This window comes from Stegodyphus dumicola, chromosome 3 (genome assembly GCF_044657685.1).
Source record: "Stegodyphus dumicola isolate Sdum_Otavi_A_Nest chromosome 3, ASM4465768v1".
NCBI lineage: Eukaryota > Metazoa > Arthropoda > Arachnida > Araneae > Eresidae > Stegodyphus > Stegodyphus dumicola.
Genome location: NC_140770.1, coordinates 104629767 through 104653736, shown reverse-complemented (window position 1 = coordinate 104653736; position 23970 = coordinate 104629767). Strand labels below are relative to the sequence as shown.

At 33.7% G+C, this 23970-nt stretch overlaps 1 protein-coding gene across 1 annotated transcript in view; it reads left to right on the top strand.

Moving 5' to 3' along the window:
• The window catches only part of LOC118198026 (neuroligin-4, X-linked-like), a 559965-nt gene that overhangs the window by 500336 nt on the left and 35659 nt on the right, over positions 1-23970 (top strand). Inside the window, exon 4 of the mRNA XM_085813114.1 lies at positions 12939-13740. Within this exon, the coding sequence (XP_085669240.1) occupies positions 12939-13740 (802 nt within the window). The remainder of the gene's footprint in view (positions 1-12938; positions 13741-23970) is intronic.

Sequence of the window (23970 nt, the reverse complement as noted above, 5' to 3'; positions counted from 1 at the left end):
ACGTTATTCAAAATTTGAATGCTCTAAGTACTGTTTTTTAATCACAATGCGAGAAACATGCTTACATTTATGCAGATTCTTCATTATTTAATTTCATGAAATATAATACAGGGCTATAATATTTATTTGGTGGCAACAATTTAAAACGTGATTCGCAGTTTATAGTGAATCGACGCAAATTGCCAAAACGAAATTAATAGCTTACCTAGACCAACATTCTTTAGGCTAATTATTTTTATGTTATTATTATCGTGAAAAATTTCACTTGAGTAATTTTTTAAAGATGTATTTTAATTTAGAGAACTATATTTTAGATGGGTTAAAATGTTTCATTTTTACATCAAGAAATATATCTCACATCGTTCAAAATACTTAATTTGTGCCGTACTTTACATATGAAGCTGTGATTTGAAGAGAACTAATACAAAATAGCTTAATGATCCGCATGATTTATCCAAGTAATATATATAATATACAGAACAGTACAAGTGCACATTTCCTCTCATTTCGATAAAATTCTCTTAAAACGTATAAAAAAGTGTAAATACGTATTAATCTTAACTGGCATAAAATTGAGTCACTTTAAATTGGGTCCACATTGGGTCACTTAAATAAAGGATCCCCTGTCATAATGCTCCGCCGACGTTGTGCCACGGAATAAATCTCACCGCGAAGAATCTTTTGTCGAACGTAACAGAGGTCACAATGAGCACAAGGTATACTTCAGATGAAGATATATTCATTCTTCGCATTCCGTTAATACCCAGAAAGCCCTTCAATTTCCAGCGACTGCAGTTTCCTATCTGACTTGCATTTGCGATGGTTATCAACAAGGGACAGGGGGGTAGTCACTTTGTGTAGCAAGTATTAACTTGGAAGCACGGTATACCCTCAAGGTATAAAAGATGCCATAAAAATAATGTTTATTTGCTGTCTAATAAATTCTACAGATTTTTTTTCAAGCATGGTAAAATTTTGTGCAATTCTCCTTGAAACAAAATAAGAAGAGAATAATAGTCTAACTGGGATTTCGAAAAACCTACACCCATTCACCTAAATGAACCTTCTTCGCTTTGTGGAAACCCGAGGAACGTCATGTACATCAGCTAGTAAATAAATATAAACGTCTTGTAGTAAAAACGTCTGCGTTTAATTTTGATTGTTCACTGAATGAAGTGACATAACAAGTTACTTTACAATGTTTAAAATTGAATATATTCTGTTGCAAAATTTTCGACTAAAGACGCTCTTAATCCCAAATGTGATAATAATAATAATACAAAATTCTGAAAGATTTCAAATTTTAAATTACGTCCAAAGGGGCGTTTTTTCACGTTTTGTGTGTTGCCTTTATTTATTGAATATGATGTTTATCGCAGTTAAACCATAAAATTAATTTCAACAGCAATATCAAAAAGTTTTAAAATGAGCATATCTTTAGAATTTCCGATATACAGTTCCGCGCGCTGGAGATAAAAAGGTGTGTCATTGCTCGATTTTCATTGCCCATAGAGTGTTGTCATTGCTCGATTTTAAATCTTTGAGTTTGTTAATCAAAAATTTTTTAATGTCTGAAAATATGAAACAGATATTAAAACAAATTTCAAATTCCAAATTTGGGCTTCCAGATGCTCATATTCGGGTGGAAACGTACGTTACTCAAAATTGGACAGCTCTAGGTACAGTTGTTTTATCACAATGTGAGAAACATACATACATTTATGCAGATTCCTTTTTATTTCATTTCTTTAAATGTAATAGAGACCGATAATAGTTGGTGGGAACAATGTGAAAAATGAATCGGACATTAATAGTGAACCAACCCAAAATGCCAAACCGAAAATAATAGTCCTTCAGGGAAAATTTCCCCTTTGGACCAACAATAATAAAATCGCTGGGGTAATGCGCATAGCGATTCCAATCCTTCCTATAATGTTAGTAGAGATAGAATAATTTCGCATGGGCCGAGAACACGTACATGATTCCCGTGAAGGTCAACCGTTGGAGGATTTACATGAAGTAATATCGTTTGTGTTCGGGTGAAAATATTGAGCAACAGATGACTAAACTAAAGGAGACAGCAAGAAGATTTAATTTATCGAAATTAGATGTTTAGCGTATTCTATATGAACACTTTCACTTAAACTAAGTCTGGAATTTGAGTACCCAGACTTTGTTCGCCAATTCAAAAATTACAACGTGTCGTTTTTTGTGAGCGTTTGTTCAGTTTTGCAGTGTAATATTTTACAATCGATCATTACTAGAGATGAAGCAATGGTCGTACACCGCGAAGTTTTATGAGAGATGGAATCAGTAGGGTGGAAGAAACCAGCGAAACAATACGAAGAAAAGCAATCGACGAAAAGAAAATGACCAGCAATTTAGAAAACTGTCAAGACATCCTGCTGACAGATTTTTAAAGAATGGAACGCAACGATTATTAGGGAATTCTATACTAAACTTGCATCAACTGATAAAGGAAATTATGCGCGTTGAATGCTAACTCGCAATTGCCATCTTCTCAGTGATAATAATCATGCGCATTTAAAACTATCATTTCTAAAGCTCTAATGAAACGCAGGTTACGCAGGTTCAAGAAGCTTGACATTACAGCTCAGATATAGGTTCTGGTATACTTGCATATTCTCCAAACTGAAATCTGACCTTCATGGAAAGAGATTTAATGGTGAAATGATGCGTAAGAAGTACAGTTATGGAATATTTTTAAGAAATTTTATTCGGGTTACTTTTCGAGACACAGCGTTGTTCATTTCAAGATTTGAAACGTGTATCAAAGTAAAAGGAGATTATATTAGAACATGTTCCATTAGAATTTTCCCGTTATTTTTAGAAATATACCAGGTCAGAAGCTTTTGGATCTACCTATGTAAGCACCTTATCATGTAAAAAATGATGGCTTGGAAAATATTTAAATAAAAACAATTAGTTTAATAAATGTTACAAGTAATAAAACCGGTAGAGTATTTTTCTATAATATTGTTACTACCTTCATTTTTACTTATTATTGTCGTATCAAAATTTCCAGTTAGATTTCTACTTGCTGCCATACTAATAAATTCGAACTAAACATTTTTGTGTATATGCCTTTTCTTGAATTAAAATTACTATTTTAACTGCTCTCTGGGGGCTAGAACGTATATAATAACATTATCTCTATAACAATAGAGAAAAGGTTAAACTTTACTTTTACTGATATTTGTAAGTATTTTAGCACAAACATAGCTGTCATGCGTGTTTATCTCAAGATGGGTTTTGTAGTAATTTAGAAGCTGCATTTTGAATAGCTTTGACATGCATGAATATGCAAAGACATCAAGTGCTATTTCACATTCAATATTGCATATCACTTTATTTGTTCTGTGCTTTTAAGGGACAGATAGGTACAGATAGTCGTTACATATTCTCACTTTCCTTTCATTATGCAACGTAAATCTCACGAAATAGAGAATAAAGGAACTTGAGATCCGTGTGTGATATACCCACGGGAATCACAGCATTTGAGCTATGCGATACCACATTTCTTGAACTCTAAATTTCGATAAGATATATTATGCCAGCTCTTAATTAAATTAACAAACAAAAAAAAAAAAAAAAAAAAAAAAAAAAAAAAAAAAAAAGGGGGAAAATGTCTCAAACAATTTAACTGAAAAAATATGTATTCTTTGGTATTTAACTGACTTTAGTCTTCCTTTCTCGAATTTGTTTTCGAGAAAGACGTTTTCCACTTAAACAATGAAAGAGTGTTAATTAGGAAACAGCAAATTGTATATCCAAATTATCTTAAACAATATCACTAGTCTTGTCATTTGCGATATGCATTTCCCCCTGCCGATAGTGAAACAATAGCCAACGCGAACACTCTGTTTATATTTAAGATGTATAAGGTGGCGTCTAAAATTTTAAATTAGTCACCAGTAAGTCATTATTTAGATACCTAATTACACGCGTGAAGTTAGAGAACGATATTTAACAATTAATTCTTCTATGTTAGGCACGCCTGAAATGCCTTTATTTTAAAATCATTATTTAATTCTCTCTTTATTGTTTTGTTCTTATGCCTGTATATTTCTCTTACTGTAAAATCGGTCAATGCTGATACAAGATTTCTCGTAGTATAATTCTAGTTTTGGGCACAATTATTCCTTGAGCTGCAGTTCATTCCAACAATTTATTTTGTTTCATTCTGGGGTAATAAAAGTAGACTAGAAGATATCCGACGCAAATCCGAAGCTAAGTGTATGAATACATATAAATCGGTTGATCGGATTGGATGATTTTGATTAATTAGGGCAAGGCATGCAAGAGCTATTTGCCTTTGTGGTAGAAATGACTTTCTGTTGTATTAGTCAAAGAAAATAAGTTTGTATTCTTGTTTAGCATAGAAAAAGGTTAGCCCGTTTAGTGAGATTTGACCATTGCTAAATAATCGACAAAATGACTAAAATTCTTTGAATGTAAACCATTTAAAGAGAAGTGCAAAAATGTATAATCAGTTCTTTAAGTACTATGGTATTATGGCAAGTTCTAGATTTTACGTTAATCATTTATGTAGAAATCTTATTTAAAACTCATATTATATAAATTATATAGTTTACCTTTCATGCAATTAATCACTGCATTAATAGGGAAAAGGCGAAAGAGAAATAAAGAAAGACAATAACACAAGATTAAACTAATGGAGAAGCCTAGGATATACTGGCAGGTATTTATCTTCTTGGCTTCACATTTATTGTGCATTGGAGCTGTTATAATCTGTTGAAGGAGTTCTTTTCCGGATTATTCCTACAGATCAGTTATTCAATTCTTTTGTAAGGTTTATTTCTATGTATTACTGACAAATGCTGACGCTTATTATTGCCTTTTATTATTTTAGAACTAATCTATATTGATTTTTAAAACGTTTCATGAAATATTTTAACTTTTCCAGCCTATTTAATTTTATGCTGTAACGCAAGAACAAAAATCGTTCTTTATAGTACTCAGAGGTTTTAAATACTTTCATAATGAAAAGTGCTTTTCATTTTTTTAAACATACACTTTCTCAGGGAAACCTTCTTGAGATATCAGAATATATATTATTTATTCATGATGCTTTATATCTAATATGCGTTTTCATACAATATGAAGGTAAATAAATACATTGCAGCAAAATTAATTCGTTTGGCCGTAAACGTCGGACTCAACGGATAAGACGTCGGTTTTGAGGACCAAAAGTCCTGAGTTCGAAACCCATCAAAGGTAAGCCCCGTAAAAAGTGATTTCCTCCGATTTCTCCTTCTGTTATTTTATGTTCTTTATATTCCATTTATTCGAGAATGTTTTCCACTTTTTATAATATTCTGAGTCTTAAATGTTCCAGCTCCAAATGTGTAAAAATAGAATGTTCCAAGTGTGTACAAATGGTTACGTCTTCAGTTTGAATAATACATCCTTTAGTTGAAACTTCTGAGTCCTTTCCTCTTCATTTGTCTTCATCACTTCATCTATGCTATAATATTGTTGCGTTTTTTTTTTCTGACACCAGTTGTTATGTTATTTTCTTCCTTCATGTTCGTACGGGGTTCGTGTGGATTTGGAATGAATAACGATGACACTTTATGAAGTATCGAAACACACTTTATTTATCATTATTAATCAGGACAGCTCCAAACCATTTTTACAGTCGTCGAAAATCTACTATAAACACGCTGGAACAATCAGCGACACAGCCTTCACACTGTCATGCAATAACGGTGGAAAAGGTGGAACTTCACTGCAATGCACCAGAGTACAGCTCCCGACTCTGCTCGGTCGTTTTCGGAACTCCACGTACTCTCGAGACTCTCTAGGCTACAGCTCGCGATGCACTCGACGACACGCAGAGCACAGCTCCCTACTCTTCAGTTCAGTCGTTCCCGGAGCTTAACACACTCTCGACGATGCACTAACCGCGATACATTAAGAGACTCTTCGATGCACTCGAGGACCAACTCGGCGCTAGACTTCGAGAGACTCGTTCAATGACTAACTATCAACTCGCTAGACGAGGCACACACTCACTGACTGCGGGTCAGCTGGGTTTATATAGCTTTCGGCTTGTGTTCGAGAACATTCTGTGCTAAACCGGTAAGAATTCGTTACAGAAGTTTCTCCATCCGTCCATGGCATATCGCCAATTTTGTCGCCAAATGGGCGATTTCTCGCCAAATGTGGCAACCCTGCCTTCCCATGCCATTTTATGGTAACCCTAAAGCTGCTTTGCGAGGAAGCTATCTTACCACGTCTGTACATTTCGTAACAATATGTTGACATTTTTGCCAGGAAGGCACACGCTTCTGTTCAAAACCTTAAAGATACTCGTAGATGCAACTTATATCTTAAATTGAAGGATCTAATATAATAGTAGTTTGCTTTCTCTAACTGTGAGATTTTAAAAAAGGAATTATTTTGGTAATGCCAAAGAAACTGGAAATTTCATGTAGATATTGTTTTCTTTTGATTCTGATCGTATTCTGTTGTTTTTTAGTATTCCGAGACGTTAAACGGATAGGTTCATGTTTAATCATTCGTGATCAAAAAATGAATTTGCGTTTGGTTATAGATTTTCGACATCTTTTGTTACAGCTTGATATTTTGTCACATCCCTCACATTCGGGTACAGAATATGCCGGGGTTTCAAGAAGCAATCTCTAAACGCTTTACTGATTTCAAGAAACAATCTCTAAACGAGGCTTTCTGATGATGCGTTTTAAGTGCAGTTAATTAAAACTGATGTTACACACGAAGTCCAGAACTCTTGAGAAGATTTTCAATCTGGAAAATTTATTCAGAATTTGCAACCCTATCTTAGAGGTATCCGTAGCTCTCAACATACACACTAAGATATGAAAAGTATTCTTATATGTATATCCTATAGAAATTCACTAAATTTGACTTGATGGAAAAGCAGATTAGTTTTACAATATGTTTAGAAATAAATATATCATATTCGTTATTTTTAATATTATCAATTCTGAAGCATCGAAAACAGTTGTAAAACTATTCTATTAAAAATCGCAGATTAAGTACTAAAAACAGAAAAAAAAGTACTTTGTATCAATATTGGCTCAAGTTTCCAAGTAGTAAATAATGATGAAAATTTTGCGCTATTTGGTTTTATATATATGGATACTGTTTTCGAATTTTTGAAGGTCCTTGAACAAATATATCCATATTATGAGATTTTTCTTTTACTATGTAAGTGAAGAGTAAGCCTCTTGCAATGCCGACTGACGATTTTCTAGCAAGATAAGCTTTTTATTTTTGTATTGTAGAAGAGCCAGATATATTAAAAATGTCCTTTTTTCGAGGCCTGAGTATGAGTACTCTGTCAACATAAAATACATTATTAAATGTAAAGGGCATTTTCCCTTTTTATTATTATGACTTTATTTTTGCAATATCGTCTACTTGGTTTCATTGTGTGTGCAATCGTCCTTCTTACTACCAAGTTAATAATGGAAATTTGTCCCTGTAGGGATGAACTAAGGGTAAGAAGATAGTATAGGAATGAAAGAAATATTAGCTTTCATACCTTCTTTTAAATTTATTTAGTCCAAATTGGCAATTTACCCAGAAGGACTGTTAATTTTGCTTTGATACACTACAATTTTTATTTCACTTTTCAAATTGTTACCACCAAATATTTTCGCCCTGTATTAAAATTAAATTATTTAAAGAAATTAAATAGTGAAGAATCTGCATAAATGTTTGTATGTTTCTCGCATTGTGATAAAACAACGGTACCTTAAATAATCAAATTTGGAATAACGGAATCCTTCTGCGAATATGAGCAACCAAATGACCAAATTTGAAATTTGGAATTTTTTTATTATCGATTTTATATTTTGTAAACCTTTTACAAAATTTTGATTAACAAACTCAATGATTTCAAAGCAAGCAAAGGCAACGTTGTACAGAAAAAAAAAAAAAAAAATTATCTCCAGCGCCCGAGACTGGTGTATTGGAAATTCTGATGATACACTCATTTTAAAATTATTTTGCGATATTGCTCTTGAACTCAATTTTATGTTTTAAGTGCGAAGAACATGATATTTAATAAATAAAGGTAAACACAAAATGTTCCTCTTTTGGCGTAATTTAAAATCTGAAACCTTTCAGATTTTTTGTTTCTATCTTAAATCTTTCAGGTGATAACAAAATAAGAATTAGAATGTAACAAGGAAATCCCTTTATTTTGTAATAGAGATCATTAGATTGCTAAGGATATAGGAAATGTGAAACATTCATTGCATCCTCCTGCAGACGGTGTCCGCCGATATAATCGCGGCAAAAACATCGCGGACGAAAACGTCGCGGAGAAAACAACGCAAAACGAAAACGCCGTGATACAAAACATCGTGGGAGAAAACATCGCACTTCTAAAACATCGTGGTTCAAAATATCGTCGTCGAAAATAAAGCGGTTCAAAAACTTCGCAGTTTAATAACATCGTCATTGAAAATATCGTGGTAGAAAATAAAATATCTACAAATCATCGCATGACGATAACATCGCAGACAAGTGGCTTTTTTCAGGCTTTAATAATTGTAAATGGATATTCTCATAATGATTTGTGAGCGCAAGATGGAAAGAAGGATAATTTTTGCTCTCATATTTATTATTAACTAATAACTTTTTGCTTATAAAGTTTTTTTATTTTTTTACAGAAGCAATTTGTTTTTATAGATAAGGTCATGTAGTTACTTGTCTTCCGTTTTCTAATTGAATTGTACTTTTCATGAAAAATTACCAGTCAAAACTTTATAAAAAGCGATTTATTACTGGCCTTTGTTAGTTAACTATGTCGGTTTAAATTTCTATTAAGTGCTATAAGTTGCATTATTTTTTTTTAAAGTTTCTTTCTTATTTTATCAGCAAAAATTATTAGTTAATAAAAATATGAAAGTAAAATTATTCTTCTTTCCATCTTGCGCTCACAAATCATTATCGGAATATCCATTTACAGTTATTAAAGCCTGAAAAAAGCGTGTCTGCGATGTTATCGTCATGCGATCATTTGTAGATACTTTATTTTTTACCACGATATTTTCGACGACGATGTTTTTAAACTGCGAAGTTTTTGAATCCCTTTATTTTCGTCGACGATATTTTGTACCACGATGTTTTACAAGTACGATGTTTTCTCTTTGCGATGTTTTCTATCACGATGTTTTGTAGCACGACGTTTTCGCCTTGCGTTGTTTTCTCCGCGACGTTTTCGTCCTCGTTGTTTTTGCCGCGATGTTTTCGGCTGTAACCCCTGCAGACGAACTAAGGATCTTCCAATTCCTGGTTTCATATCCTGATTATTGAGGCAAATTTCGGAGCGATGTCTTAATTAATTAATTACATTCCTCATCACTGAAAGAAACCCTTGGTCGAACCAACACGTCCACACACATCATGAGACAATTGATTATTGAGGGCTACGTTCTAGTTCGCTTTTATTATAGAGACTAATAGAGCTTTCATTTTAGTAAGCAATGTGAAAAGTCAGCTCTGCTTTCTCCGAGAAACGAACTGAGGACTTTCCAATTACTAGCTGCCTCTTTTACACACTACACCATAAAGACACAAATGTGATGGAAGTTTTAGTTCTTTGTACAGTTATTAAAAGATTACATATAAATGAGCAGATTGCAGTAAGGATCGGTTTTATTATCCGTACTATTGACGCTGAAGCATTCTCTATAAAACATGAAATATATTTGGTAATTCCCAAAATTGTCTTATACATCTGGAACCTGCAAGGGAAAATATTCGGAATTGCATATTAGAGTTAAAATTTGCAAATGACATGATAGTTATTTTACCATTTAAAAAAGGTTCTTAAAGAACTTCTCAAACAGCTCCATCAAAGTAGATACTGATAAGCAATTCTGTGTCAATTCCTTCTGGACTCATACTTTGAGACGGTGTTGTCTTAGCTCACTTCTGTTAAATCAAATCAAATACTGGAAGCGAATATCTGATTTAATTCAGAGCTGGAAATTAGGATCTGTTTGGCGCTGTATAAGAAAATTTGTAAAAATTTGAAACAGTAAGATTAGATCTAGAGGGTATTCTCCCTGCACGCAAATCTGCCTGTAATATAAGTGGTTGCGCTTTTTAGGTGTCAGAATTATTAGTAGTCGGAAGCCAATCATGATCTTCCTCGTAATAACCTCAAATTATATGCCATTTTAAGAGCTAAAAAGGATCTCATTAGTTACTTAGTCTCTAAAACTATCTCTTAACACGGAATTAAAAGTTTCTTTGCGCTCAGTACGAATGTTAATGATTTCATTGCTAATTTCGAAATGGATGTTTGTAGGCTTTTTAAAAATATCTAAAGCTCTCAACACGTTAATAATTAAAGAATTAACTATGCGTTAACATTCTAACGATTACATTCTATTTCCGGTGTTGTACTTAGAATATTAAAACTCCCGGTTTACTTCCCAAAGACCCGATTAGTTCTTCTTTCTTCTTCACTGGAAGTGATAAACAATTAGAATGAAAGAAGCATTTTCTCTCTGAGTATATACTTTTACTTTTTTGTTTGGTTGATAATAAACTCTGTTCATTACAATCTGTATACCTATAGCAAACTACTTTTTATTTAATAAAAAAGCCACGAAAGACTCTCAGCTACGAACAGATTAAATTATACCACCAAAAAGGGAATTTAAAGCTCATTATTAGGGTTAACTTTATCTCCGGGTCTTTAAAAGTAATATGCAATAAAAAATTGGAATGACAGAGATTTTGCGCAAAATGCCATTTTCAGGAAAGATAGTTAGGGATGTTCTTGTGATTTCAATGCAAAGTCAAACAAAAGATTTTGAAGTCATTTCATGAATTCCAAGTTTTAAATTAATTTCATTCACAGCTTGGATTTTCTATTAGGAAATAAATTTTACCCTGCATTGCTTCATTCAGTTCGTAATTTTTGTTTAGGAAAAGCTTTACTTTTGAACATTTTACTATTTTTTTCGTGCGTATTGAGTATAATTGCAAATCCTTTTGAAGTAAATAAATGAAAATCGTTAATAAACTGTACCGTCAAGTTCTTTAGATTCTGAATATGTTTGCATTGTGAGAGGAGATTAGGTCTGCTGCATACAAATCAGCAATATACTGAAAATACCCGTGCGAGTATGATAAAGATCGGTTTTTCTGATAAATCGAAATCCCTTTCTTTGAAAATTGTATGTACACTGCGGGAAAAAAAGGAGTAGACAATTCTCTATATCTTCCTTTCTGACCGATTGACGAAATTCAAATTGCGTTTTTCATGTCTCGAAAGAGCGACTTACGATATCTATTATATTTATATGTAGCATTATTCTAAAATATGTATTTTGGCACAAAATGGGTCTTTTTCTAAAATCACATCCAATATTTTTCCATATTTCGTTTCTACGACTCTGCATAAATATTAAATTTTGTAAAATTTCGTGAGAAATTTACAGATTAATTCAAAAATTTATTTTGCCGTATTTTTTTTCAGTTTGCGCCAAGTATAATTCACTTGGCAACTTCTTAATTTATAGCAACCTTTTTTCATTGTACACGAACGGCAAAGAGGTCATCGTTCATACCTTAAAATAATTTTAACAAAGAGCGATAACCACATTTGTCGTTATTATCGCTTATAACAAATATGTCAAGTTTGAAAATGCACCAGTATATAAATTCGCGTATATCGTAGGAATGTTTGAATAAAAACTTTAATTTCTTGCAGTTATGCTTAGAAATACATCTACTTTAAGATGATGGTAAAAATTTTATAGGTTATAATTCAAAACGTTTTTCGAAAAATTTATAAAAATTATTTTAAAATACAAATTTTTAAAATAAATCATAATAAATAGGCGAATTTCATTTAGAATGAACCTAAATTTCAAAATGTGATAGGAAGAATCAAATAAGTTTAATAAAAAAAGAGATGTTTATAAATATATATCAAAATCAATTAATATTGAGGAGCTAAAATTTTGAGACCTAATTTCTAAAAACTACTGGTGCGATTTTTACAAATCTTGGCAGTTTGCATAGTTTGAGTCTTAGAATCGAAATATGAAAAAAAATTGGCATGGCATCTCAGAAAAAGTCCGTTTTTTTTTTGTTGAAATACCTGTATTAGGACAACGCTATATATAAATCTAAGACATAGCCTAATTCGCGCTTTTGAGTCATGTAAAACGCAAGCTGAATTTCGCCAGTCGGCTCAGTGGAACGAGAGATATAGAACTGTCCCCCCTTTATTTATTTTGTCCAGTGTACCTTGTCTTACTTTGTCAGAGGAATAAATATGTAATTGAATCAAACTAGTTTTTTATGATTTCGAAACTGAATGACAGCAAATGCAAACCAAAATAACTATTAGATAAATTGACATTAAAAAGATTCACAAGGATCTTATAGTATTAGTCACTTTATAAGGTATTTCTCCCGCCTTCTTGGCATGCCTTCGTGGTGTGGTGGTCTGCACCCTAGGCGCGTATTCCAGTGGTCCGCAGATTGATTCCCGGCGAGGGCGTTGCTTAATTTTCACCACTTCTTGCTTCAAAACTCGTAATGTCTCTACAGTGGCGCCCGAACTATTCTTCACACCTAGGATTTGGGGATTGGTTCCCCTAAAAACCCGAGTCGCCCTTTAATAAAAAAGGGAATATATAAGGTATTTCTCCCGACTTCCTAGCATGCCTTCGTGGTGTGGTGGTCTGCACGCTAGACGCGTATTCCAGAGGTCCGCGGTTCGATTCCCGGCGAAGGCGTTGCTCATTTATCATCTCTCTTACTTCAAAAATACATACTGTCCCTACAACTTTATTTTCTTGATATTTAATTTTTAAGTGCTTTAGAGGTATTTTATAATTTGTGTAACTGATTTCTTCTCTTGTTTTATTTAGGTTTATTCCAAAGAGCAATCATGCAGAGCGGTTCAGCTTTGAGTCCTTGGGCAATAGCTCGGAATTCGCTTGCGTATACAAGACAAATAGCTAAAACTCTCAAGTGCCCTATAGAAGATAATGCAGTCTTAGTGGAATGCTTACGGCAAAGGTCTGTTCAGGATATTCTAGCGGTACCAATCAGTGTTCCTGATCACTTATCAGCATTTGGTCCCACAATTGATGGCGTTGTTGTACCTGGAGAACCAGCAGACATCATGGAAAAACACACAGATTTCTTTGGGCAGTATGACTTAATGTTTGGTATGACACGAGCAGAATCTTATGACCAATATTCTAGCGAAGAAGATAGGGCTGGTATTGATGTGCAGAGAAGAGATCGATTATTGAGGACTTTAGTGAGAAACCTCTTCAGTTATCATCTCCAAGAAATCTTCTTAACTGTGGTCAATGAATACACTGACTGGAGCAAACCTGATCAGCACCCGATCAATGTTCTAGAATCGACAATAGATGCAATGAGCGATGCATTAGTGGTTGCTCCTTTGGTACGTGTCGGCAACCTACACTCTAGAATACAGTATCCTAAGAGGCCGACGACTTATGAATACGTTTTCCATTATCAAACAGAAGATGCCCTATTTTCACAAAGGTTTGGATGTGTCCATGGAGAAGAACTGCCATACGTGTTTGGAGCTCCTATGGTCAGTTTTTTATCATATTTCCCGAAGAACTTTTCTAAGGGAGAAAGCGTACTCTCTGAAAATGTAATCAACTTTTGGACAAATTTTGCAAAATATGGGTAAGCTCCTTCTATCACACTTTAAATTTTAACTCTCTTATTGGCTGTATTCTGTTAATAATTTACTGTCAACATATATAGATACCATGACAGGAGACTAGTGCTAGAGGTTCCACAAAAGTTAAAGGGATATGTATGCATAAGACCCGTAAGAAAGTGGGAAGCAAAAAATTCGCTAAATTTCGAAAACTATTAAAAAGATTAAAAGAGAACGCAGAATAATATATTTTGAATAAATTAAAAAAAAAAAAAAAAAAAAAAAAAAAAAAGATTTATTAATAAGAATGCCAATAATTTCTGGTTCATTCAATTATACCAAGTGAATAAACAAATAAATGAAAGTAAAGTAGATATTTAATACAGAATAAAATCATATTTAACCAAACGTTCCCTAACCGAAGACAGAATAGTGGGTAAATAAAACATTAAATGAATGAGCTGCAAACTAGTTAATTTGCGATCATCTTTTATTAATCTCTTATACTTTAGAGCTTACTTAATGCTTATACATTAGAGCAGGGATGGGCAAACTACGGCCCGCCGGAAGGTTCTATCTGGACCGCGGATAGAATTTTAATTTGCCGTTCTGAGGCTAATTAAAAATATATATATTATTTATATATTATATATCCATCTCCTTTTCTACTTTTGTTTAAATGTTACTTTTTTTCTTCCTTTTTTCAAAGGACTGATGATCTTTTTACTTTCTCTATTTTTCTTCTACAAAACATAATCGACAGAAATAGCAAGCATATACAGCTTTCAATCGGTAAAGTGTAAAAGAGGAAGTTCTGTGTTAGTTAATAGCTGTAGATTGGCGCCAACAAGCGTTATCGCCTTCTCGGAGAGCAGGTATATTTCGAATCCAAATATAGGTGAATTAGACCTCACATGTGGCAGAGTGCGCATTTTAAGCTCCAGCCTGTTCTTTTGGCGCGAAATCTAATATTATTGATTGTGTATTAAAAGATTGCGGACATATAGCATCATTGTGAATAGTGGTGAAATTATTATATGTATAGCGTAGCTAGCGCTTGTTTGGGTTATTCGTAAAATATTATTTCAGCCCCAAAATGGCTACTAAAAAACGTAAAGTTAATTCAGAGTAATCAAAATCGTAAAAAAAAAAAACTTGTATTTAGCGTAGGTATAATGAAATGTAGGTAAATTTTTAAAATTCACCCTTCGATTCTAAAAGATTGCGTTTCTCTCTTGAATTCTTGGGGAATTTATAGTATACCGTGTCAGTGTGGTTTAAGATATATTGGCCAAACAAAAAGAGCGTTGAAGTTTCGTATCAAGGAACATGAATCTTATGTCAGAAAAGGCGAAATTAACAAGTCTTCAATAGTGTATCATAGTTGGACTTTTAACCATAATTTTGATTTTGGGTCTGCAAAAATTATCCAAAAGGCTTCTTCCATAGGTGAATTGGATTTTATTGAGGCTTTTCACATTCACAAAGATTTAGCAGGTTTAGTTAATGATTTGAAGTCCAATCCAGTCCTTTCTAATGCCTTTAAAATTCTACTATCTTAATTCAGTTATTTTTGCAGATAGATGGCGTTACCTCCTCGCGTTTGGTACTACCAGAGGGTATAAAAACCCGTTCAGTGGTGAAAAAAAGATGGAATCAGATCAAAAAACGATGGAAGCTGGCCAAACATCTTTTAAAGAAGAAATTAAAGAGAAAATGGATTCTGGTCAAAAATCCGTTAAGGAAGAGATTGGTTAAAATTCCATAATCGGGGTGAGCGCCAAGCTTGGCGAGAGTTTTTTATTTGGCGCGATTTTGATTTGTTTGTGGTTTCCGGCTGTAGGTTTTCTTATGACAAACCTAGAGCTTTACTTCGGTAACTGTAAGAGCGTAAATTTAGTGTAGCCAGATTAAAAAATAATAATAATAATAATAATAATAATAATTTTGAAATACTGTGTTTGTTTTTAAAAGTTTTACTGTTTAATATTATTTTTATATATATGTTTAACATTATATTTATATAAATATTTGCAGAAAGTTAAGCTGTTGTTGGTGGGAGAAGGTTGGATATTTTATGACGTGAAGTTTATAATTTATGAATGTTTTCATTTAATTTTATTTAGTTACTTTTTTTTTTTTTTTAGTTTTATTTCTTGCATGTGGCAATCGAAAGATGTGGAATATTTAAAGCTTTGAACGAAAGTTGTGTTTATGATGCTGAATACGCATAATTTGCTATTCTGTTTACGTTTAAAACTCACTTCTGATCTGATAAGTGTATATATTTATTTACTCAATAATTATTTACAAGAATTGTTTATTCTACTATTTTATGATGAATTATATATATATATAGCACTATGTTTTTACTTGCAAAGCTGTTGGACTTTGTTTCACTCATCTAGTAATTTATCATCTCATTTTACTATTGTATTTACATAAAATAACGGCGTTTCACTACTGCAAAACTTAAAAGTTACTATTATGTTTATGTTTAAAAATCACATTTTGGTGATTTCATTGCCGCCTAAAAAATTCGCCAAATTTTGAAGGCCAAAATAGTTATGCGACAGCTTACCCCACTTATGGAATTTTAGCCAAGAGATTAAAGCGGGACAGGAAACCGTTAAAGGAAAGATGCATGTTGTTCAGGAATCTTTTAAGGCAGAGATGAAAGCTGTTAAAGAGGAAGTGAAAATAGGACAAGAGGAAATAAAAAAAGAGATTACTTGTATAATAGAAAACAAATTTGAGGCTATGGAAGGCAGAATTGACACTGTTGAAACTAAAGTTGGACAAATAGAAGAAAGAGTTTCTTCGGTAAAAGAACAAGTAGAAGAAAGAATTTCATCTGTAAAATAACATATAGAAGACAGAGTTTCTGCCGTCGAACAACAAATTGATGATAGGGTTTCTGCTGCCGTCGTCAAAGAAGTTGACAGCCTAAAGAAGTGCATAGGGACGGCAGGAAACAATACTGAAGGTTTTAAATTTTTATCAATGCCTGCTCGTCTCGTTCTGAAACTATCTACATATGATGGGAAGACCTCCTGGCAAGTGTATAGGACACAGTTTTCAATCGTTGCGGATGCGACTGGATGGGGTTCCCAAACTAAGGCCTGTCATTTCGGAGAGCTCATTGAATATATCTATGATCCGCATTGAATATATCTATGATCCGCATTGAATATATCTATGATCCGCATTGAATATGAAACCCGTGCTTGAAGCAGTCTTATGAAGCTTATACACAGACTAACAATAAATATTTGGACACCTATGCAAATGACGATATCTGCGGTCCTAAGGTACGTCACGGACTCCGCCGGTATATATCGTGTAGGAAACAGCATCGGCTTTAGTCGCATTCAAGATGCCTCACAGTTCGGAGCTCTCTGATTTCGAGAAAAGTATAATTATCGGGTATCACAAATGTGGTCGATCCTTAAGGGACATATCTAGCGATTTGAAGTACCCAAAATGGACAGTGGCCTATGTGATTAAGAAGTGGAAGGTGAGCGGTGATTGTCGGAATGTGGCTCGAGTCAGCAGACCAACGAAACTGGGAGATAGAGACCGATGAGCGCTGTCCAGAGAAATTCGGAAGAAACACACCCAACCGATGGCCCTCATCCGCGAGGAGTTTCAACAGGCATCCGGGAGTATTGTTACAATGAATACCATCCGTAAGGAAGCACATCTGCTTGGTTTTCATGGTCGTGCTGCTGCCCATAAGCCTTTGATCACAAAGTCCAACAGCGCTGTTCGGTTAATGGGGTGCAAAGCACATCGAAATTGGACCGTAGATCAGTGGAAACGGGTTCTTTGGAGTGACGAATCAAGGTTCACCCTTTACCGTTCGGATGGAAGGATCTGGATCTCGCGTCTACCTGGAGAACGTCTCCTGCCAGAATGCATTGTGCCAACAGTCAAGTTCGGCGGAGGTGGAATTATGGTCTGAGGGTGTTTCTCCTGGTATGGGCTGGAACCCTTGGTCCCCATTCATGGTAAGCTCAACTCCGATGCCTACTGCACTATTTTGGATGACAATGTGCTTCCTACGTTGCGGCAGTTTTACGGATTGTACCCCTGTAACTTTCAGAACGACAATGCCAGTTGTCATGTTTGGACGTTAACCAAGACTTGGTATTGTGCCAATGGAGTTCATTGAATGGTCTGGCTGCCCAGAGTCCAGACTTGAACCCTATCGAGAACCTCTGGGACGAGTTGCATCGCCGAATTTAGGGGTGCACTACCCGTGGAAAATCGATGAAGGAAATTCTATGTCTTCTCCAAGCCGAGTGGAAGAAAATACCACTAGCTGTCATAAAAGTACTTGTGGAAAGTATGCCCCGGAGGATCCACGCTGTAATTATCTCTCGTGGAAGCTCTACCAACTATTGATTTTGAATAAAGTTAGTTTTTTTTTCTATCACAGGTGTCCAAATACTTATTGGTAGTCAGTGTAGATACTATTCGATCTCACGGGGCTTAGTAACAGGCAATTTGGAGATTTTATTCAGTCTGTGCAATCTGAATACTCTGCTGTACTGTATTACACGAAAGTAAGGCGGCTTAGTGCAGGATGTGTTTTCGATCGAGTTTGGCAGCTGAAAGACGACATTGTGTCGTTCTTTCATGAGAAACAGTGTTCTGCGGAGTGCAAAATGTTAGAAGATACAGAATGGCTTTCAGACTTTGCATTTTGTTCTGTCATATGAGCAATCTAAATGTTAAGATGCAAGGGAAAAATGAATTTATCGACAATATCTGCCCATCTCAAAGCTTTTAAACTAAAACTTTAATCTGTTTACTTGGCAGCTAGCTAAGAACTACTTATCTCATTTCGCGTGGTTCAATTCAACATCCTCAGTAAATGAAGGGCAGCTACCCTCAGTAAATGACGAGAAGCTACCCTCAGTAAACGAAGAGAAGCTACCCTCAGTAAATGAAGAGAAGCTACCCTCAGTAACTGAAGAGAAGCTTAAGAATTATGAAGATGGCTTGAAAAACTGCATTTTGAGTTCGAACGCAGATTGTAAGATTTTAGAATAAATTTCAAACAGAACTATATATTTTTACCATGCCTTTTAACTTATATTGTGAAGCAGTGAGGTCAGATTTACAGCTTGAATTAATTGAGTTGCAATTTAACAATTATCTCAAGCAGTTGTTTCTAAATATTCCAAAGTTAGAGTTTTACAAATCATTATCGAAATTAAGTTTCCCAAATTTAATATCTCACGCCCAGAAAATCAGTGCTATGTTCTGTTCATCTTATATATCTGAATAAGTGTTTTCAATCATGAACATTAGAAAGAATTATTTCTGAACTAGATTGACAGATGAGCATTTACCTTCATTCCTTAGAATCAGTGTATCTCACTTCGAACCTTTAAACGGAACTTTTAAAAATGAAATCCCAATTTCATTTATCTGATTATCATATTTAAATTGTAATACTTGTATATTGTTTTTAAAGTTTTAGAAAAATTTATCTTGGCCCGCAATTTTTTTTTTTTTTTCGATTTTCTGCCTGCGACCGAAAAAGTTAGCCCATCTCCGCTTTACAGATAAGAAAGTATTTTATAATGAACGTAAAATTATTGATCTTAGAAATCTGCTCTAGTGGTAACTTTCAGGTACCCTCTTTCGTTGTCAGAATGTGCTAATCAAATCTGCGTTCCATTAAAAAATGGGTTAAACGCTACTAAACTACACCAAAACATAAATCTCGAGACTAAATAAAATTATAAAAATAATAAAAAATTCTGAAAGCTTTCAAATTTTATATTACTTCTAAAGGGAAGTTTTTTTTCATTTGCAGACACATACACATTTCGAGAGCATTTGGGGTAATGTCTTTCTGGGCCAAAAATATTTAGCTTAGCATTAGATAGTCCTATAGATAGTCAGGCGCGCATGAGACATTTTTTTTCCGTACAGAGTTGCCATTTCTCGCTTTGAAATTGTTCTGTTAATCGAAAACTCGTTAACGTTTTACAAGAACAATAATGCCAGGAATTGCCATTTACAAAAATAATAGAAATAATAAAACAAATTCCAAATTCGGGCTTCCAGATGACCCTTTTCGAGTGGAGGATTACGGTATTCAAAATTTGATGGCTCTAGGCAACGTTGTTTATTCACAATGCGAAACACACATATATATATATTCACGCAGATTTTTCATTATTTAAATTCTTTAAATATAATAAAGGGCGGTAATATCTGGTGGCAATAATTTGAAAAGTGAAACAGGCATTTATAGTGAACCGAAGCAAAATTGCGTTTCGACATTAATAGCCCTTCTGTGCTAACGCCCCTATGGAATAATAAAATATTTTTCAATTTTATAATTGCGTGTGGAAATATGTTAATAAGAATTGTTCATCCAACTACTGATGTTCTATAACAGGATATTTTAACTTAATGCTTTCTAATGCTTGAAATTCTTAAAAATAAATTAGTAAATAACAGATCGTGCATTTTGAAACTGATATGTGAAATAAATTTAATTCATGCATTTAATATGATGCATTTTCTTTAGTATGTAGTACACGTTGTAAACAGTTGTTTCAACATTTTAATTCACAAAAATAATTACTTTGGCTTATACATGACACCAAATGTTAATGTTATTGAAAATCAAATAATTTAAAATACAATACAAAATGCATGAAAGCGAAGGTACAGCACATAAAAAAATTCAAAATTGCATAGCAACCTATAGCCGGAAATATCATGGGAACATGGTATCAGAGCTACAGGTAACAAAAGGACCTAAGACATGAATTATCAGAAGTATTTATTGCTCATAAATATTACATATGCTGTAATAGATTAGACAATTTCAAAATATGCCAAAGATGTTGAAAGTTTCTACCATTACAAACGATGCACCCAAGGACCATTAATTTTCAGACATGTCAAAAACACCTGAATTTTGTTGGATAACTGCAACAGCGAGACGATTCTTGCAAAGATCCTTTTCAGACTCAATAAGTGTTTCATGCAATACAAACGAATGCTGTCCAAAGAAAGAAATCTGGCGAGTTCAAACACGGAGAGTGTGGGTGCGAGGCACATAATGCTCGAACCGTATGTTGCACAAGGGGAAGTAAGAGTCAATTTCAAAAAGATGAGACAATTTGCTGATGTCATAAGTAATAGCAACAGGTAAAGCCAAGTTAAGTATTCACCGACATGCGACGTTAGACATCATGCGGTCTCACTCCGTGAGGAGCCTGAGTCTATATATGCGCATTGGGTTGATTAAATCCATTATCTGACTAGAAATACTACTTACCAGTAAGGCAAAACAGGATAAAGGAAATAGAGCATTTTGGGAACATTGGAGAAGATAACGCATACGTGTAAGATGACAAAGAAGGAACAGCTTTTGTGGAGCTCTCTTTCCAAAACATTCTGGCGAATGTTTCCTATATCGATATGTTGCAAGTGTGCGTCTTACACAAATGAAAGTAACTGGGCAAAATTCCACATTTCATTCAGACTAACCTCATTTCTTTGCCATGCTTAGATCTATCACTACCTGAATGGTGAATTGCCACGTCACTGGACTTGCCGACACGGAAAGATGACTTAGAATTACTCAGATAGCCTCTAAGGTTTTCCGGCTCAAGTGATTTGTTTTTCCTTTAGGGTATGTGATAATAAAATTGCATCATTATGAGACAAATCGCGTCGCAATCGCACCATGATTCGAAGAGTTCAAGGACTGCATTTATTACTAGTGCGTATACTACAGTTATACACGTAGTTATAATACGTGCCGTTAAAAAGCGAGTATCGCTTGGAGACTCGTGCACAGCAAACGGTTTTAGTCTTATGATTTCTTTTGGCAGGCAGCCGGAAGGTGCTATTGCTTTTGGGGTTAATCGTGTCCAGCAGACTACTTTAACGAGGCTCCAAAGTGAATACTTGGAATGCGTTAAATTTGACTCGGAAAATAAGATCTACCCCATCTGTAGGAAATGAAATACTGAATGAAATTATTTACCTTTGTATTCGAAATATTAACGGCTCTTGGACTCATGAATCTGGTCTAGCCTAATGGCTAACTTGCTATGATTAGTAACAACAATAGCAGCAGTGTTATGATTAAAATTTAAATATTTTTGTTTATTTTATTCCATACATTGTTCACTTAATTATTTGCAATACATCAAGAACTACAGCCTTCTGAAATCTGATGAACAATTTGCTAATGACTTGTGTATTATTATTACGCAGATAATAATAATAATAGTAATTGGCAGCATGACTTAAGTTTATCATGATGTATCAGAAAAGTATGGAGTCTCATAATTAGAGCTTTATTGCATGAGTAGTAAAGAATTTATTGCTATTGTTTAGTGCATTATATAATTTACCTAAGTAAAAGTTTTTCATACATATTTACAGTTTTAGCTCAATTAAGGGAATTGAAATGAATTATACAGGCTTCATTTTGAGACACAATGAAATACAAGAAAAATTGAAATAGGAACCATTGAAATAACCTGTATGAAAACATGTTTATTGGGCATACATTGGGATATTTTCTCAATGATAATTGAATCCATTCATTTTTTCTTCCTTAAAGCAAGGCAGTAATTAGATTTTCCGGAATCTATATGTGAACAAGCGTATTACTGAGAATAAATCAATTAGTATTTCGTGACACTGCTGAAAGACTATTTTCAAACTGTAACTGCGTTTCCCAAAAAGTATAAATCCAAATTTCTTGGAACTCATTTCGAAAACGTTTGATAATTATGCTTCATCAACAACTCCATTCACGGAAATAAATAGTTCTAGAAATAAGAAGTTTATTTCGAGGCATCTAATAGTAACATATCAATAATAGGCAATGGCAACTAATGAGCTAGTTGTCATTGAAACGGCTACATGCATGCAAGAATGAAAGATTTCGAACGAAAATTGTTTTCAGCTCTTTAAGCAAAAAATATTACATTATTATATTTTTAATGCCTTTATTTTATATCAGTGTAGGGAACTCGAGACATTTCCAGTAAATAATTATTCAAAGTATAAGAAAATTATCCTCCTTCAACACGTTTTCTGTTATTTTAAAAGCCTCTTCTATTTTCATAATATGTATAAAATTATTTTAAAGTAGATTACTGTTATATTTTAGATGGTTATATATATATATTTTTATGAATATAGATTATATGAATGAAAAGCAATTTAAGCTGTTTCCTTAGGCTGTGTATGCAATATGAATATAGTTTATTGTTTTAGTATCATATAGTACACAAAACTGTTATTTAATTATTTACTAAACGCGATATTTATTATTTAGTAAATATGTTGTTTCATTGAGGTAAATCTGTTGTTTAACTGAAGAACTTTTTCTGAAATTTAATGCAAGAAAAGAGATCAGAGTGATGTTGCAATGCTAAGGAGAATCATACATGTTGAAAGCACAAAAAAATTCATAAATTAGTTTGGCGCATTATTTTTCGGAAGATTTAATATTATAAAAATGCGTTATATTTTTAGTAGTGAAATGATTTTTCCTATACAATAAAAATATGCTATTTATTCAATAAACGAGAAAACGAAATTTACATTTTAAAAACATTTTTCGTGTATTTGTAAGAATAAAATGAAGAAATTTAAAATCTACCGTTATTATATTTTTCTTCATGCGTGCACAAAATTATGTTAGATAAAAACGAAATGCCTTTGAACACTACGTACTTCTTTATTAATTTTCAGAGCAGAGTAAAGTCTCTGCTCTTTAGAATTTGACTATTTTTGATAGAAAATTGTTTTCAACTTCCTTTCACCACAGTATCAAGTGATGTTTTTTCTTAACATTGTAGCGACATTAGGTATTTTTGGAAGCAGACAAGATGAAAAATAAGCAAACGGAAATCAAACCACGGACTTCTGGAATACCGGGCTAGCGTGCGGAACCACTACACCACGAAGGCACGCTAGGAAAGTGGGACATATACTTTATAACATGTATTCTGGAATAAAATTTAACTTGAAAATTAAGATAAAAATATGTGATTATATGTTTATTAACCCAGAATGCATGCTAAAAACCGCTACTCATATGTTGCTAAACAATATACTGTGAGAACAGTAATTTCTCACACCACGCAGTTTTCCAGCATCACAATTTTAATAGTAATTGCGGAACTGCACGTGTGTATATAAGCACCGGTCAGACTGATTTTGCCTTCTTCTTCTTCGCCCGTGTCCTACCT